Source organism: Colobus angolensis, unplaced genomic scaffold, assembly GCF_000951035.1.
Source record: "Colobus angolensis palliatus isolate OR3802 unplaced genomic scaffold, Cang.pa_1.0 Scaffold37, whole genome shotgun sequence".
Lineage (NCBI taxonomy): Eukaryota > Metazoa > Chordata > Mammalia > Primates > Cercopithecidae > Colobus > Colobus angolensis.
In genome coordinates this window covers 3,994,556-4,014,473 of record NW_012117043.1, presented here as the reverse complement: position 1 = coordinate 4,014,473, position 19,918 = coordinate 3,994,556, and the positions used below count along the sequence as shown (strand labels likewise).

The following is a 19,918-nucleotide window of genomic DNA, read 5'->3' as shown; positions in this document are numbered from 1 at the left end:
GGGGTTTCACCATGTTGGCCAGGCTGGTCTCGATCTCCTGACCTCGTGATCCACCCACCTCAGCCTCCCAAAGTGCTGGGATTACAGGCATGAGCCACCATGCCTGGCCTGCAAAAAAATTTTTAAAAAGCTTAGCTGGGCCTAGTGGCGCATGCTTGTAGTCCTAGCTACTTGGGAGGCTGAGTTGGGAGGATCACTTGAGACTGGGAGGCAAAGATTGCAGTGAGCCCTGATTGTGCCACTGCACTCCAGCCTCGGCAACAGAGTGGGACTGTCTCAAAAAACACAAGTTACTCACCAGCCTCAATCTCTCAAGTAGCTGGGACTACAGTTATGTACCACTATGACCAGATAATTTTTATTTTTTGTAGAGACAGGGTCCCACTATGTTGCCCAGGCTGGCCTCATCTAAACTCCTGGGCTCAAGTGATCCTCCCACCTTGGCCTCCCAAAATGCTGGGGTTACAGGCGTGAGCCACCACGCCTGACCTGAACTTTCTTTTTGAATAATATTTAACAATTCAAACTATTCAGCTGTTCAGTCTTTCCTTTGCCTTAGTCAGAGTAATGGATGCCCTGGAGTATTCTAGACAGTGTCCTCAAGATGAGCAAGGTAAACTTTCAAAACAGAAAAATAGTAAATGCTAGGCCTAGGCAAGCAATAACATAATTGGTTGAGGCTTTTTTGACCTAATCACAATCTGTGTATCAGCCTCTATCTCAATTATCTCAACAGAGTGTTTCGTTTTCAGGAAAATTCCTAAGAACATTGTTGAAAGATTGAATCTCCATCTTCAAGTCAGATAGGCTTTTAAAAAATGCATTTTTACCCAGAAATTCAAGACCAGCCTGGGCAACATGGCAAGATCTCATCTCTACAAAAAATGAAAAATTAGCTGCATAGGATGGTGCATTTCTGTAGTCCCTGCTACTTAGGAGGCTAAAGCAGGAGCATTGCATGAGCCCAGGAGGTCGAGGCTGCAGTGAGCTACATTTGCACTACTGTACTCTGGGCAACAGAGCAAGACCCCACCTGAAAAAAAAAAACAGAAAACAAGAAGCATTATGAAATAGAATTCAGCCAAGTATGGTTATAGTTTTTAATTAAATACAAAACTTTCAAATGTGAATTTAGAATAGCCAGATATAAAACAAATGAAATAAAGAGCCATGAGCATCTGCTATTTGTGGAAAGAGCAAGTTGCCCTGGTATCTGCTTTACCTTATCTGCCAACCAAATATTATGCCTGTCATGACATCATAATGTTTATATTAATGCTAATAATTATTACAAATATAAACTTTTAAAATTATTTTTAGCATTTTAAAAATCCAATATCTAATATGACCCTTGTGTTAACTCTGAGGGAGTTTGGAAAGTTACCATTCTTCTAACTTTATAGAAAACTGTAGATCTAGTTGTTACTTCCCAAATTTCACATACTTATAGGTAGAACAAAAACTCAGAATGCCAGCATTACTGGTATATTCCGATTACTGAAGCCAGTCTGTCCACAGAAGTAGATGGGTGAGACTTGTGACAACTGGTAGTTCTTTGAGTTATGGCACTAACTAATGTATATCATTTAGCATCTCTAAAATTCTTTTTTTATCTATATGAAATCAGCAAGTTGAAGTGGAATAAGTATAAGGTGGCTTATAGCTACACATTTTTATGCTATGACTTGGATTCCAAATGGGTATGAGAGTTGTTCTCTCATAAGTAAACTAAGGTACTATAATTATTTCTCTCTTTTTTTTTTTTAAAGCTTTTTTTCTTGGAATTAACATTTTCAAATTTGCATAGTCTTTAAATCTCTGGCTTGCCTTCTCTCCCCTCCAACAGCTCTGTAAAAACACCTCATGGGCCGGGCGCGGTGGCTCAAGCCTGTAATCCCAGCACTTTGGGAGGCCGAGACGGGCGGATCACGAGGTCAGGAGATCGAGACCATCCTGACTATCACGGTGAAACCCCGTCTCTACTAAAAATACAAAAACTAGCCGGGAGAGGTGGCGGGCGCCTGTAGTCCCAGCTACTCGGGAGGCTGAGGCAGGAGAATGGCGTAAACCCAGGAGGCGGAGCTTGCAGTGAGCTGAGATCCGGCCACTGCACTCCAGCCCGGGCGACAGAGCGAGACTCCACCTCAAAAAAAAAAAAAAAAAAAAACACCTCATGATACCACTTTCCACTTGGTAACACAAATAAAATCGTATCAACTCCATTTTTTTTATCAAGAAGTCATATCTCTGGAGCCCTCCCTGCTCCCACTTCATTCTGGAATTGCTATTCAGTTGGCCTTCTGCACAGTTGCTTCTGTCTTGGTTTAGATTTCTTGTCTTCCTCCTTCTTAATTTACACCCTCATTTTGCTTGAACATATTCTGCTGTAGCTTCCTGTGAAAGGGGGAGTAAATGGAAAATGTGATACCTTACATTCTAAACTAGCATGTTCTTCATTCACAATTAATTAACTGAATATAGGATTGTGGGTTGAAAATCACTTTTTATACTTAGAATTTGGAAGGCATTGTTCAATTGTCTTCAAGTTTCTGTAATTGGTATCCAGAGCACTGATGCCCTTCTGAGTCCTCTTTATAAGCAGTCTACTTTTGTTTTGTTTGTTTGTTTTTCTCTCTAGAAGCTTTTAGGTTCATTATCTGAGGTACAGTCTTTTTAAAATGTATTCTGGGTTGGGCACGGTGGCTCACACCTGTAATCCCAGCACTTTGGGAGGCCGAGGTGGGTGGATCACCTATGGTCAGGAGTTCAACACCAGCCTGGCCAACATGGTGAAACCCTATCTCTACTAAAAATAAAAACAAATTAGCTGGGCGTGGTAGCATGCGCCTGTAGTCCCAGCTACTTGGGAGGCTGAGACAGGAGCATTGCTTGAACCCTGGAGGCGGAGGTTGTGGTGAGCCAAGATCATGCCACTGCACTCGAGCCTGCACGACACAGCAAGACTCCATCTCAAAACAAAACAAAAAACAAATAAAATGTACTCTGATAGGTGCTCAGAAAACTTGTTCCTTAGTTTTGGGAAATATTCTTGTATTTTTTATGTGAGAGTTTTCCCTCTTTAGTCTCTATTCTTGCTTCCTGGAATTGTAGTTGCTTCAGTGTTAGGCCTTCTATGCCCATCCTTTTAATTTTTTAAACCTTTTTGCTTCTAATATTTATCTCATTTTACTACTTATGAGATTTCCCAAGTTTATCTTCTAAGTCTTATATCGAAATGTTTTTCTGCTGTTACATATTTATTTTCAAAAAGCAATTTGTATGTATTTTTCAGGCATCATCTTTTCTATTTGTTCAATTTGGAGTTTGAGGCTTTCCTCAAAGCCTGATAATCCTTATTTGTCTGTTTATATAAGAATAAGACACTTAAAAGCTAAGTGGAAGCTGTGTGTGTAGAGGCCAGGTGTGGTGATGGTGAGGCTTCCCTATTGTACAGTCAAGTGGCATCCAGGCTTACTGTTTACTGAGAACCTCCATGTGTCAGTGTCTATTGATCTTTTCTTGGGGATAGTTCAGTTTCTCCATGATGGATCCTTCAATTTCTTGCCTAGGCAATACAGACAGTCCCTGACTTACAATGGTTCGACTTATGATTGTTCACTTTTACAATGGTATGAAAGTGATACACATTCAGTACAAACCATAGGTCGAATTTTGGATTTTGATCTTTTCCCGAGCTAGCGATATGTGGTACCATACTCTCACACAATGCCAGGTAGCAGCAGTGAGCCACAGCTCCCAGTCAGCCAGGTGATCATGAGGGTAAACGTCCATACTCCGCAGTATACTGTAATTTTGCCCAACTATAGGCTAATGTAAGTCTTCTGAGGATGTCTAAGGGAGGCTAGGCTAAGCTATGATGTTTGGTAGGTTAGACATACTCAATGCATTTTTGATTTACGATGTATTCAACTACAAAGGGGTTAAGACACGTCACCTATTGTAAGTCAAAGAACATCTATATCAGCCTTGCTGCTGACATGCTAAAGCTAGACTGGGGAAGAGTAATTAGAGATCTCCATTTAGTATGTGGACGGTTGCTTAACTCACTTTCTGTTCCATCTGTGAATACCTGCACAAACACAAGCACAAGTATGTCCAGAGCCCACAACATTCACTTTGGTCTAGAGACTATGTCTCCTACTTATACGGGAGAGAGAGTTGCCTGGCTGTGCTGAGTAGGGATGGGACCTGGGAGTCTTTTGCATTCTCCTTGTTTTCAGCCCTATGCCAGCCTCTTCTGGCAGTTCTGCTAAAGAGCTCTTTTGGAGTTTTGTGGGGCAAAGTATTTTGCTTCTCTTCCATATCCCTCCCCTGTACGCTCTCAAGTATAATCTTTGCTTCTATTTGTCCTGTCCTCATTTATTAATACTAACTTCATCAAATATTGAGTTCTCGTTTCTGTTTTCTATGTTTTGGGGTTGTTTTTAGAACAAAGAGTATTCCAGTTGTCTGTTACTGAGTAACAAATCACCTCAATATTTAGTGGTTTAAACTAAGAAAAGTCATTTGTATTGCTCATGGAGTGCAGTGAGTGCCTTGTCTCTGTGTGATATCTCTCAGGGATCCCATCCATAGCACACCCTACATTGGCTAGAATATCAGACTGGAAGACTTATTTCATTCTTTGCAGGGTTTTGATTTTAGAATTTTAAATAATGAATTTCATAAGCTTATTGCCATCTAAAAGCTCAATTCCAAAAACTAAGATCTTCTAGAATTTGATGAAGAATTCTTTATTTTATCCATATAATTTGAGCTCTTGAAGACTTTGACCATTTCTTTTCTCAGTCTTTATCTATCTACTGTTGGGGTAATAATCTTTTTCTTACATCTCTTCTATCCCTGATTAGTTACTTTTTGAGGGGATCTTCTCTGATTCCACTTTTTCTTTGAGTCACGCACACAATACTTCTGTTGGTTATGAGGTTTGGCTATTTTCATCCTGCAAAGCCAGTAATTAAAATCACTATTTTAAGATAAACTGTACATTTCTCAGGCCCTAATTTCATATTTACTTATTTATATTGAAAAATCCAGTGAGGAAAATGTACACACATACTGTTTCATGTTCTTTGTTAGAAATCATATACTGTTGCCTGGTGCAGTGCCTCACATCTATAATTCCAGCACTTTGGGAGACCAAGGCAGGCGGATCACTTGAGGTCAGGAGTTCGAGACCAGCCTGGCCAATGTGATGAAACCCCATCTTTACCAAAAATACAGAAAATTAGCTGGGTATGGTAGTAGTACTGTGCTTACCATACCATAATGTAGCAATATTTTCTGGCGCCATCTTGGCTGACTGCAACCTCCGCCTTTTGGGTTCAAGCAACTCTCTTGCCTCAGCCTCACAAGTAGATGGGATTACAGGTGTCCACCACCATGCCTGGCTAATTTTTTGTATTTTCAGTAGAGATGGGATTTCACCATGTTGGCCAGGCTGGTCTCGAACTACTGACCTCAGGTGATCCACCAGCCTGGGCCTCCCAGAGTGCTGGGATTACAGGCGTGAGGCCCTGTGCCCAGCCTGATTTTTCTTTTCTTTATTCCTTTTCATGATTTTTTCACCAGTTTCCATCAATTTTGTGGCCTATTATAGATTTCAGTGGATGTGGATATAATTTTCCTTACATACTTTTTCCCAGTTTCAGATAAGTTGTATAAGATTTTTAATTTTTATTTATTTGTTTATAGTTGTTTTTCAGTTGAAGGGGTGAGGGAGAATAGGTGGAAAGAGACTATTCCGGTTTTCCATGTTATAAATTATCTGAGAGGGTACTAATGTTTTAATTGTTGTTCAAAGGAGAGTTTCTTGCTATGGCTTGGCAAAGAAGATTTTCAATGCTTTCAATCATGAATTTGTCTTAGGCCCTTTGCTTATATTACGTTTTACAGATCTGCGTATTTTTTAATTATACAAGTGCTTTTAGTAATAAGATTCTTACATTCCAGAAGTATTGTAAAGTAAAAAGTGAAAGCTCACATACCTTCTCCCCAGCATAGTAGGGTAATAATCACTGTATTCCAGACTGCTTTCTTTGCATACATAACTTTTTATAAAAATTAGAATCATACTATAAATGTTAGTCACAAGTTCCTTCTTCACAGTATCATAGACATGTGATACCGATGTTATTATAAAATTATTTTTTATTACAAAGTGATACATCTCATTGTAGAAAATTGGTGAGTGCCTTTAGTCTTTTCTTTATAAATATTTATATACCTAAGAGTGAAATCATATTGTTTGTTGTTTTGTGACTTGATTTGAATCTAAAAATATGAGCATTTTTCCACTCCGTCAAATATTTTCACATCTTTGCTATAACAAGTTTTTTTCTTATTACAAAGTATGTTTATTATAATGAAATGCTGAAAATACAAATAAAAAAGAAGAAATAGAATGTTCATCTAACTGGTGCATGTATCTATTTTTTATAATGTATTTTTCATTTTCTTACTGGTTTACATATTTAAGAAGATGCTCTTTGTCATATGCTGCCAGTATTTTTCCTTATTCCCAGTAGTATTTCCATGTCATTTACTGGGTATGTTTCGTTATATTTTACTTTTTTTGAGACAGAATCTCCCTGTGTCACTATGCTAAAGTGCAGTGGCGTGATCTTGGCTCCGCCTCCCAGGTTCAAGTGATTCTCTTGCCTCAACCTCCCAAGTAGCTGGGATTACAGGCACATGCCACCACGCCCAGCTAATTTTTGTATTTTTAGTAGAGATGGGGTTTCACCATGTTGGCCAGGCTGGTCTCGATCTCCTGACCTTGTGATCTGCCCGCCTCAGCCTCCCAAAGTGCTGGGATTACAGGCTTGAGCCACCACGCCCGGCTTTTTTTTTTTTTTTTTTTAAGATAGAGTCTTGTTCTGTTGCCAGGCTGGAGTGTAGTGGTGCAATCTCAGCTCACTGCGACCTCTGCCTCCCAAGTTCAAGTGATTCTCCTGCCTCAGCCTCCAAAGTAGCTGGGACTACAAGTGCGCACCACCACACTCAGCTGATTTTTGTATTTTTGGTAGAGATGGGGTTTCACCATATTGGCCAGGATGGTCTCGATCTCTTGACCTCGGGATCCACCACCTCGGCCTCCCAAAGTGCTGGGATTACAGGCGTGAGCCACCATGACCAGCCACTGGTGAATTCTTATTACCAGATCATTTAGATATCAGAAAGGTGGGGGGGCACAAATGATAAAAATAAGAGTCTAAGTAGAGATTCTAGAGAACTAAAATTTACTTAATGTCTACAATGCGCCAGGTGTTGTCTCAAGATTTTTTTTTTTTTTCCCATAGACAGGAATCACAATGTTGCCCAGGCTGGCCTCAAACTCCTGGGCTCAGGTGATCTTCCTGCCTCAGCATCCTAAGTAGCTATGGCTACAGGTGCGTGCCACTGTGCCTGGCTTGTCTTAAGGGTTTTATGTGTATTATCTTGCCCAGCATCAGATAGGTCAGAATTAGAGCCAGGATTCAAACTCTTGTTATTTTGGTTATGTAGCATATACTTTCCCCCAATATATTGCATCTCAAAATGCTTCTGGTGATATAGAAGAGTATGGGTTTGATCTATTAAGTGTCACCGTTGAGAACAGAACCTCATTGTAAGTATTTTGGTTTTTCACCTAGGGTATCGGTACAGCAATTGGAGAGCTGCCTCCATATTTCATGGCCAGAGCAGCTCGCCTCTCAGGTGCTGAACCAGATGATGAAGAATATCAGGAATTTGAAGAGATGCTGGAACATGCAGAGTCTGCACAAGTAAGAACAGTGGGGATAGAAAATAGAACACTTTACTTATTCCTAAAGAGGCTATTAAGGTAAAATTGTTAGTAGTTACTCTGAAGAACAAAACTGCTAAAGTAAAAAAAAAAAGAAAGAAAGAAAGAAAAATACTACTTGAGATAGAATATTTAGAAAGGTCAAAATATAAAAGATAATCTTGATCTTAGAATAGAAAATTACAGAAAAATGCAATAAGACAACTCTTAATACACTAAAACACATTATCAGAAACCAGGGTAAATTAATGTTGCCGGTGATGTTAAGGAGCTGAAACTTGCTTTCTCCATTGTTTGTTTAGAGATATTACCAAGCAGACTGCTGCTTTGAGTCCAAAATAATAGAACTTCTGAATTAATTGTTAAACATAACATCAAAGGCCAGATGTGGTAGCTCACTCCTGTAATCCCAGCACGTTGAGGACCCAAGGCAGGAGGATTGCATAAGCCCAGGAGTTTGAGGCTGCAAGTGAGCTATGATCATCCCACTGTACTCTGGCCTAAGCCACAGACCCTGTCTTTAAAAAAAAAAGAAAGAAAGAAATCTTATTATATGGCTATATCTATAGTGGCCCTTTCCTCCCTTGAAAGCAGCTTCATTCTGTATTCCACAGAGTGTACAGAGCTGCTGAAATGTTTGCTAGGGGAGTATATGAATTATATCAAATTCTTAAGTAGTTACTAAAACTTTAAACTAGTAAGCAGTATGTAGTAGTATTTATTACAATAGTAATAGTAGAACTTTTTCTTTCTTTGCTTCTTTCTTCCTTTTTTTTTTGTTTTGTTTTGTTTGTTTTTTATTCAGGGTCTCACTCTGTCACCCAGGCTGGAGTGCAGTGATATAATCATAGCTTTCTGCAGCTTCAAACTCTTAGGCTCCAACCAGGTGTGGTAGCTCATGCCTGTAATCCCAGCATTTTGGGAGACCAAGGTGGGCAGATCACTTGAGCCTCGGAGTTTGAGATCAGCCTGGGCAACAGCGAGACCTTGTCTCTACAAAAAATTTTTTGCTTTTTTTTTTTTTTTCTTTTTTCTCCCGGGTTGACGCCATTCTCCTGCCTCAGCCTCCCGAGTAGCTGGGACTACAGGCGCCCGCCACCTCGCCCGGCTAGTTTTTTGTATTTTTTTTAGTAGACACGGGGTTTCACAGTGTTAGCCAGGATGGTCTCGATCTCCTGACCTCGTGATCCGCCCTTCTTGGCCTCCCAAAGTGCTGGGATTACAGGCTTGAGCCACCGCGCCCGGCCATGCTAAGCTATAACTTTACCAACATCTGTCTAATCACATCTTATTGGTTATCATTTACAAATTCTTATAGTAATCAATTTAGCAAAGATCCAAAGTTTATCTTTGTTGCTGGGATCTGCTCATAGATAACGTGTATTTGGTAAAACCTCCAATTTGATAGAAGCAATAAAATATGGAAAAGTTGGGTCAACTATAGCTAAAACAGCAAATTAAGTAAAATCAGTAACTGTGAGTGGAAATTTAAATTTTAAGATTGCATGAGAATGAGTTAGAAAATATGGTTTTTTATTCTTGAAGGGAAAACCCTGTAGTAGAATAAGTTTATCAGCCAAAAAAGTGAAAACAAAACAAAAAAAAAACCACTTGGCTCTCATTGCTTTGCCATGTGCTCTCCAACTAGGTTAAATGCTGTATGTGATTTTACTAAGAAATTGTTGTGGCCAGGCGCGGTGGCTCATGCCTGTAATCCCAGCACTCTGGGAGGCTCACGCGGGTGGATCACCAGGTCAGGAGATCGAGACCATCCTGGCTAACGCAGTGAAACCCCGTCTCTACTAAAAAATACAAAAAATTAGCCGGGTGTGTTGGCGGGCGCCTGTAGTCCCAGCTACTCCAGAGGCTGAGGCAGGAGAATGGCGTAAACCCGGGAGGCGGAGCTTGCAGTGAGCCGAGATTTCCCCACTGCACTCCAGCCTGGGCGACAGAGTGAGACTCCATCTCAAAAAAAAAAACGAAAAAAGAAATTGTTGTTATGAAACAATTTTATTTGCTTGAATTCCAATGTTGACTAATGGTTGGATGTCATACTATAGATGTTTTAAGGGGGGAAAAAAAAGATGACTAAAGCATTTATTTGTATTCTGATTTATTATGATACCTGCTGTATTTTTCTGAGTACAATGTTGAGATTAGGCAGTATTTTTCCACTAAGCTGACTTCCTTTTGCTCTTGGCTTTCTATCATGTTTCCACTAGATGTCTGTGAGAGGCACACATGAATGAATGTAGCTTCCTCTGACCTTGAGCAATTTTAGCGTCATTTATAAAAGTTAGGTCTAGATAGCTGTTTATGTGCTTTGTTGACTATTTTATACAAGGTTTAATTATTATCTTTATGATCTTCTTTTCCTTCTTGGTTCCTGTGTTCTGTTAATGCTATCATCATCCTAACAATCGCTTTGGGTCAAAATCTGAGTCATCTGACTCCCGCCTTTCCTCCCGTCCCCAGTAATTAATTCCTTAAGGCCTGTTGATTCTATCTCCATAGTATCTTATATGCCCTCTCTTCTCCCTTCCCACTACTGGTTCAGGCCTTTATCAACCCTTACCTAAATATTGCCAGTGGCTTCCTAGTAGGACTACTCTTTACTAGTTTTTTTCTCCCAATCTTTTCCCACACAAAGTAACCAAAATAATTTTCTGAAAAATATCTCTACTTGTGGAACGTTGCTGCTCAAAAATCTGTGATGGCTCCCACTGTGTATAGAGTGAAATCTAAACTATTTAACCCAGTTTTCTTCATTACTTGGCCCCAACCTACAACTATTTCTGATTTCCCTTTAACAGTTTTTTATCCTCTGCATTGATGGTTTTCAAGTTGAACTTTAAAAAGCTGCTAGAATACCCATTCAACATCAAAAATTGTGTGTGTGGGGGTGTGTGTGTGTGTGATTGGAGGGAGGGAGGGAGAGAAGGAGGGAGGGAGGGAGGGAGGAAGAGGGAGATTTCTTTTAATTAAAGAACTCTGAAATTTTTAAGTTTAAAAATTACTGACCTGATCATTTGCAATAATTTAACTTTTTCCTCCACCACTGTACGGTATTGTTCTTTTTCATAACTTTACTTAGTGTGTCATTTCTTCCCATCTGCATGTCTACTTTTTCAGTTTTCTTACCTTTCGATTTATGTGCTGCTGGCTTCTTTGTGAACTATTTTATGATTCCCTTCCTACCCCTACCTCAACCCCTTCGCTCCTCTCAAATTGTCTCTGAATTCCTATCTCAGCCCAGCTATGTCTTTCTTGTGTCACTTATCACATTCTACCTTCTCTTAAAACTATTTATAGACTTTTCTTATCTCTCTAGGAGTCTATAAACTCCTTCAGAAGGGGGCTTAAAAATGCGTGTATTTTCAACAATGCCTGCCTACTCTTGCACATACTACTCATGCAGTGGATACTTTGAATAGATGATGAAATAACAGTAAGAAAAAGTGTAGCATTACATGAAACATGTCCATTAATATTCAGTCTTATTTTGCTGTAAAATGTAATTGAACACCAGTAATTTTACAAAGAAAGGAAGATTTAACTGTTTTGCATCTTTGAGTTTAATAGTCATCTGAGAGCAATTGTCATCTGAAGATAATGTAAAAGACACCAAGTTAAATGACTTGCAAATTTTTTTAGACTTGGAAATTTTAATTCACATTGAGTAAAACAACTCTTGTAAAATTATATACTTTATACTTCAGAAATAAGTGAAGATTCTTGTGATTTGTTTATTCTCTAAGCTATATAACCAAAAAGGAAAATTAAAGATACTTTAAGAATAAAAGAATTTGAAAAATAAAAGAACTTATTTGCATGATGTATCCTGAAAAATTAGGGCAGCCAGTATTACTGAAATAATGGAGGAGTCTGGGACTGGTTGTGGTATTTTTGTATTTAAAGCTTACACAACAGAGGAGAAATGTTGTTGTACATATTTACTTACAAGAATATGTTTTGAATAAGTTTAGTTTCCTAAATGCCATCTGTTTTAATGACCTGCTACTTGGATTCTTTCTCACAGTGTTAGGTTGCTGACTATGTGAAATTTCCTGCTGCTGCTTATTGCTATCAGAATAGGAAATTTAAAATTAAATCAGAAATGTAAAAGTCTTAAAACTTCACGTTTTCAAAGAATATCGTGAAAACATATTCAGGCTCATGCCTGTAATCCCAGCACTTTGGGAGGCCAAGGCAGGTGAATCATTTGAGGTCAGGGGTTCAAGACCAGCCTGGCCAGCATGGTGAAACCTTGTATCTACTAAAAATACAAAAATTAGCTGGGCATGATGGCAGGCACATGTAATCCCAGCTACTTGGGAGGCTGAGGCACGAGAATTGCTTGAACCAGAGAGGCGGAGGTTCCAGTGAGCCGAGATCACACCACTGCACTCCAGCCTAGGTGACAAAGTGAGATTCCATCTCAAAAAAAAAAAAAGAATGTGAGTTTTTTTCCCTCTATTTTCCTATCAATTAGCTTGTCTTTCTGTTGAGTATCGTTCATGAGTCTGCAGACCATTTTAGGCTGAATATTTCCCCAAAGGCTATTTTGTAGTTTTGGAGTTTAATCTTACTTTAAGGGAACATTTTTAGGTTCTATTTAGGACTATAGTAATTAAAGTAATTAATACTCAATAATTGCTACCTACTCTGTATATTGAAGCTAAATCCCCAAATTGAGTTTTAATACTAGCATCTTTTACCTTACTAATTTGTATTAAATTTAAGGCTGAAAAAAGTCTTATTTTTTAGCTTAATAGAATCTTTGTCCTTTTCAGAAGTTTCTAGCTATTTACATTATTTTACTAGTGAAAATATAAAACCAAAAAACAGTTTATCCATTGTAATGGTAGTTCTCATTCTTATGACCAATGCCTTTTTTTAAATATAGTAAAATAAAATAAACATTTATCTAGTGAACATCCCTTTCCAAAGTATAGGGTCAAAGTGAAGGATTCTTTTAATAATGATAGAATATGTGTTTGATCATTTGAGTTTAAAGACTATGGGAAAGGAATTGATAAGATTATTTACATACTCATGAAAAAGTGCTTTGGCATTCCACTAATGCTATTCTCTTAAGCACATTTTCCTATGAAGTGTGTGCAGTTGCAGTTACCTACACTGTGTCAATGCCTGCCGGTTTTTCCTGCTGTGAAGTTTTTCCTTTACATATACAGATTCATGAAAGAGTTTATGGTGTAGATGATCTGAAACTAAACAGGACACATTTTCATACACTTCAGTACCATTTGAACACTCTGGGTGTCAGTTGTTGCTGGGACCTGTTTTTGACTCTGATGAACCTTTACTGGTTGTGGTTTGTCTGGCCATCACATGACTTCTCTGAAAATTCCCCCTCCCCTTCATTTCCAGTAAACTGTTTGAGCAGGAGTGAGTCACAGTGAAACCAGCTTCCCTGTAACCACAGGGCTTGTTAAAGAATTTGTCAACGTGGACTCTAGAGGGTTTGCATTAAGCTTTGCAGTAACTGTTATGGTTTGTGTTCCATCAGGAGTTCCACAGAAAAGCTTCCTGCTTGCAGGATCTCTTGCTTGTTTGCGAAGAGTTAAAACTGATAAACTTTACCGTAGTGAATATGAGAGACACATGTTAAACACACTTCTTTATCATTAAAGGCATTGTCAAAACTACCAAGAATTAGTGTAGTTTCTCTTTTCATAATCAACCAACCACACCCCAATAATGTTTAGTTTTTGAAAAGGCGGGCCTGGTAGATAGTCTTTCACAGTTGGCTCATGATTTTATCACAAAGTACCATCAAAATTAAGCAACTTTAAGTGGTCTTGATCGATTCTGTTACAGGATATTTTGACTATTCGCGCAGTTAGGTGTGGGTACCAAAGGTAACTTACTTGCATTTTATTCGTCAAGAAAAGGTAGCACTTAGAGTAATTCTGGAGTTGTAATGTCTAAGCACACTTAGCATGATTTATAGTGGAATTCTTCATGCCCCTTTTACTTGCTTTCTCTAGAAGCATTTACTTTATTTTGAACTCTTGCTACCTCACTCACAGACGTTAATCTTTCTCCCTTTTAATTTCTTCTATTTCTTTAACTCATTCGCATATTATCAACAAGGAAGGACAGTTGCAATGTGATGCAAGCTGTTGATTGAATGGTCAATGGGAAACTTGTCTTCTCACCATACTCTTTTTACATGCACATTACTGTATTTAGCCTTGTCACCTTTAGCTAGACTTACTTATTTAAAAAATAAATTTAGGCCAGGCACAATGGCTCACGCCTGTAATCCCAGCACTTTGGGAGGCCAAGGCAGGTGGATCACCTGAGGTCAGGAGTTTGAGACCAGCTTGGCCAACATGGTGAAACCCCATCTCTACTAAAAATACAAAAATTAGTCAGGTGTGGTGGCAGGCGCCTGTAATCCTGTCTACTCAGGAGGCCGAGGCATGAGAATCGCTTGAACCAGGGAGGCAGAGGATGCAGTGAGCTGAGATCGCACCACTACACTGCAGCGTGGGTGACAGAGTGAACTTTGTCTCAAAAAATAATAATAATAATTAATTTAGTGAAAACTTTTAAACTCAACCTCCTAAAAATTACTTTTATTCTGCTTACACTTTTGTAACAAAATAGGAAAAACATTCTAGAAAATGTTGAAGCTAGTTATTCCTCACAGGAAAAAAATATACAATAATGAAGTTTAAAATTGTTTATGTGCTAACCATGCTGTCAGTCATCAAACTAAATTAAAAAAAAATTGTTTTGATGACAAAGCAATCAGCATTGAAACCAGATGATTTTCAAATGAAAATAAGAGGTTAATACAGCCTAATCATTAATAAGGAAAGTAAGAATAAATATTTAAGGTTTTTCTTGTTAGGTTGCTTTGCACATTGGAGTAGAAAATAGTTTTGGGCCGAGCGCGTTGGCTTAGGCCCGTAATCCCAGCACTTTGGGAGGCTGAGGCAGCGGATCACAAAGTCAGGAGCTCCAGACCAGCCTGGCCAAGATGGTGAAACACTATCTCTACTAAAAATACAAAAATTACTCGGGTTGTTGGAGGGCGCCAGTAGTCCCAACTACTCAGGAGGCTGAAGCAGGAGAATCACTTGAACGCAGGAGGCGTCGGTTGTAGAGAGCTGAGATCCCGCCACTGCACTCCAGCCTGGGTGATAGAGAGAGACTCACTCTCCAAAAAAAAAAAAAAGAGAGAGAGAAGAGAAAAGAAAATCATTTCGTGGCCAGGCATGGTGGCTCACACCTGTATTCCCAGCACTTTGGGAAGCCGAGGCGAGCGGATTACCTGAGGTCAGGAGTTCCAGACAAGCCTGGCCAATAATGGCGAAACCCTGTCTCTACTAAAACTACAAAAAAATTAGCTGGGTGTTCTGGTGGGTGCCTATAGTCCCAGCTACTTGGGAGGCTGAGGTAGAAGAACTGCTTGAACTTAGAGGCAGAAGTTGCAGTGAGCTGCGATCACGCCACTGCACTCCAGCCTGGGCAACAGAACTAGACTCCATCTAAAAAAGAAGAAAGAAAGAAAGAGAGAGAGAGAGGGAGGGAGGGAGGGAGGGAGGAAGAAAGGAAGGAAAGGAAGGAAGGAAGGAAGGAAAGAAGGAAAGAAAGAAAGAAAGAAAATAATTTTCTCTTATGTCGGCGTGTTCTTTTCACTTCCACACCTGTTTGCAGATACGGGGGCGGAAAAAGCACTGGATAAGCATTAGGTTACCTTTGTTAAACTAAAGGGTTTTTTTTGTTTTTTTTGTTTTTTTTTATTTTTTCAGTTTTGTGTTTCAAGCACCTTTTATAAAATGCCTTTAGAAAGGCCCCTTTTGGGCCGGGCACCGTGGCTCTCGCCTGTAATCCTAGCACTTTGGGAGGCCGAGGCGGGCAGATCATGAGGTCAGGAGACTGAGACCATCATGGCTAACACGGTGAAACCCCGTCTCTACTAAAAATATAAAAAATTAGCCTGGCGTGGTGGCACGTGCCTGTAGTCCCAGCTACTAGGGAGACTGAGGCAGGAGAATCCCTTGAACCCAGGAAGCAGAGATTGCAGTGAGCCAAAAAAAAAAGACAAGAAGAAAAGAAAGGCCCCTTTTGGCTGAGCTCTGTGGCTTATGCCTGTAATCCCAGCACTTTGGGAGGCCAAGGTGGGCAGATCACGAGGTCAGGAGTTCGAGACCAGCCTGACCAATATGGTGAAACCCCATCTCTACTAAAAATACAAAAACTGGCTGGGCATGGTGGCATGCACCTGTAGTCCCAGTTACTCAGGAGGCTGAGGCAGGAGAATTGCTTGAATCTGGAAGGCAGAGGTTGCAGTGAGCCAAGATTTTGCCACTGCACTCCAGCGTGGGTGACAAAACAGGTCTCAAAAAAAAAAAAGGCCCCTTTATTGAAACTTGGACCAACAGACTACTTACACTTCTTTATTTTTGCTTATGAGTTTGTAAATCAGTAACATGCTAAGTACAAACCCACCGTGTTACATAACTGCTTAGTGCTTTGAGGGGTACATCAGAGTTTAATGGGAGACCTGGACAGCAGAAAACTATTTTACTCATTTCCTATTGCAAAGGTGCCTTTCTTTCTAATTAGCCAAGATATTTGGTTTGTCATGATCAATCTGCAGTTCTTTCTGTCTTTTTTTTTTTTTTTTTTGAAGCAGAGTGTCGCTCTGTCACCCAGGCTGGAGTACAGTGGTGTGATCTTGGCTCACTGCAACCTCCACCTCCCGGGTTTAAGCGATTCTCCTGCCTCAGCCTCCCAAGTAGCTGGGACTACAAGCACACGCCACCACGCCCAGCTATTTTTTTGTATTTCTAGTGGAGACAGGATTTCACCATATTGACCAGGCTGGTCTGGAACTCTTGACCTCAGGTGATCTACCCACCTCAGCCTCCCAAAGAGCAGGGATTACAGACATGAGCCACCGTGCTCAGCTCCAATCTGCAGTTCTTTCTTGCTTAGTATTTAAGGAGATTTCCCTCAATAGAGTCTCCTTCCCATTTTTGCTATCTTACAACTTCAAAATATGACTATCATGCTTTTAAACTAAGGCCCTATGAAGAGATCTAAAGAAATGGGTATGATAATTCATTCAGTGTTCCCTTCAAAAGTAGGGATATATTTTAGACTTTTTTGCCCCATTCCCTGACATGGGTCTGCATCGATTCACTTATCTAAATTTCTAAAAATTTGTATTTTTACTACTTGTAGTAAAGACTGTAAGTTGATAGCCCATCATATAAAGCAGTGCTTCCATTTTGTTTTAAATTTACCTCTCTTAAGGTATAAAGTTTAGCCAGGCACAGGGTGGCTCAGGCCTGTAATTCCAGCACTTTGGGAGGCCGAGGCAGGCAGATCACTTGAGATCAGGAGTTTGAGACTAGCCTGGCCAACATGGTGAAACTCCGTCTCTGCTAAAAATACAAAAATTAGCCAGGCAATAGTGGCATGTGCCTGTAATCCCAGCTACTGGGGAGGCTGAGGCAGGAGAATCACTTGAACTCAGGGGGCAGAGGCTGCAGTGAGCCACGATCGCGCCACTGCACTCCAGTCTGGGCGACAGAGCAAGACTCCGTCTCAAAAAAAAAAAAAAAAGTTATAACGTTTACACTCAGTTATTCTCATATTGTAAAATTTGTCAGATACTTCTCATTTCCTCTCATACTTTTCATAGCTTTATGGAGTTCACTTAGCTTCCTCTTCAGCCTTTCTAGAGAATGTAATTATTCACTTTTTGTGTCCAACAGCCCCCAAATCTCAATTATTTTTTCCATGGACCTTTATCTAATCCGTTTATATCTCTCCTAGCATGAAATCATAACTGCACATGATGAAAGTCACAACTGCACATGATTTTCCAGAGGCAATTGCCACATAACTGTACTCATTTTTCATATTTCTAAAATCATGGGCCTGTTTAGCAATGCATTTTGCTGACATTTTTAATAAACAATTTAAGATTGCTCCCAGTTCCCTTTTTTTTTTCTTTTTTCTTTTTCTTTTTTTTTTTTTTTTTGAAACAGCATCTCACTCTGTCACCCAAGCTAGAGTGCTCACTCCTCCACTTCCCTGGTTCAAGTGATTCTCCTGCCTCTGCCTCCCTAGTAACTGGGATTACAGGCCACCACGCCCAGCTAATTCTGTATTTTTAATAGAGACGGGGTTTCACCATGTTGGCCAAGCTGGTCTCAAACTCCTGACCTCAAATGATCTGCCCACCTTGGCCTCCCAAAATGCTGGGATTACAGGCATGAGCCACCATGCCTGGCCCCATTGTTTTATGTTTAAATAAGTTTTCCCTAAACATGTTATCTTACCGTTGTCTATATTGGAGATGACCTGCCACTTGCTTGCTGAAGTGTGCAAAGTCTTTCAGTTTACTTTCATGAATTTAGCATCTCCTACTTTAGATATAATTTCAACTGTAGATTTGGAACTTAAACTCTGCATTTCTTTTTCCAGGGCCATTTATAAATTTGTTAAGATTAATTCTATTGGCTGGGTGCCGTGGCTCATACTTATAATCCCAGCACTTCGGGATACTGAGGTAGGAGGATCGCTTGAGCCAAGGAGTTCAAGGCCAACCTGGGCAACATAGTGAGACCCCATATCTAAAAACAAAAAAAGTTGAAAAATTAATCAGACATGATGGCATGCACCTATAGTCCCAGATACTTAGGAGGCTGAGGCAGGAGGATTGCTTGAGCCCAAGAGGTCAGGGTTGCAGTGAACTATGATGGTACCACTATACTCCAGCTAGACGGCAGAGCAAGACTCTGTCTCAAAACCAAAAAAAAGATTGGCTCTACCTCAGAAAAGAATGTCACTGTTGACATTTCCCATAATAGAGAAGTTCCCATTTATCTTTTTCCTTTGTTTTTAGTCTCTTAAGTTTCCTGTCTCTGACTGTTTTGTGAATTCCATACAGATTTAGTTTTCATAGCTTTGCATGTTTAAGTCAAGTTATCTCACTATTTTGACTTTTTTCTTTTTTTCTCCACAGACTAGTATTATTGTTATGTTTTATACATAGCAGATTGTCCTCTACTGTTTTTTTAAATTTCAGTTTAATCTAAATAATTATCAGATGAGTGGCTGGGCATGGTGGCTCATGCCTGTAGTCCCAGCACTTTGGGAGGCTGAGGTGGGAGAATAACTTGGAGCCCAGGAGTTCAAGACCAGGCTGGGCAAAATAGTAACACCCCCATCTCTTTTTTTTTTTTTTTTTTTTTTTTTTTGAGACAGAGTTTCACTCTTGTTGCCCAGGCTGGAGTGCAATGGCACAGTCTTGGCTTACCACAACCTCTGCCTCCCGGGTTCAAGCAATTCTCCTGCCTTGGCCTCCCAAAGTGGTAGGATTATAGGGATGTGCTACCATGCCCAGCTAATTTTGTAATTTTTTTTTTAGTAGAGATGGGGTTTCTCCATATTGGTCAGGCTGGTCTTGAACTCCCGACCTCAGGTGATCCGCCCATCTTGGCCTCCCAAAGTGCTGGGATTACAGGCATAAGCCACCACGCCTAGCCTCTATTAATTTTTTTAAAAATAATTTTGAAAAACTGTCATATGAGGAATTACTGGCTTCAGACAGGAAAAAGAGAGAAAAAGGAAATTACTTGTGTAATATATCCCTTTATTTATTTCTATGCAGTAATAAATCTTGCATACTCAGATATTTTCCCTGAGTGTCTAGAGCACTTGTCCTTCTTGGGCTACAGAGTCCATTCTTATTCCTAATAGAAGTTAGGCAGGCACCCATCTGAGTTTGAGTGGATGCCAGCTGCCTAAGAATTACCGTGTCTGGTGTATGTGTGTGTGAGATGGAGTCTTGCTCTGTCGCCCAGGCTGGAGTGCAGTGGCGTGATCTTCGCTCACTGCAGCCTCCACCTCCCAGGTTCAAGCGATTCTCTTGCCTCAGCCTCCTGAGTAGCTGGGATTACAGGTGCGCACCACCACACCCATTTAATTTTTGTATTTTTAGTAGAGACAGGGTTTCATCTTGTTGGTCAGGCTGGTCTTGAACTCCTGACCTTGTGATCCGCCTGCCTGGGCCTCTCAAAGTGCTGGAATTACAGGCATGAGCCACTGCGTTTGGAC

General features: G+C 40.0%; 1 protein-coding gene across 1 annotated transcript in view; it reads left to right on the top strand.

Annotated features, from left to right (window-relative positions):
• The window catches only part of VMP1 (vacuole membrane protein 1), a 152,169-nt gene that overhangs the window by 81,700 nt on the left and 50,551 nt on the right, over positions 1–19,918 (top strand). The window contains exon 7 of the mRNA XM_011953771.1: positions 7,656–7,787. Within this exon, the coding sequence (XP_011809161.1) occupies positions 7,656–7,787 (132 nt within the window). The remainder of the gene's footprint in view (positions 1–7,655; positions 7,788–19,918) is intronic.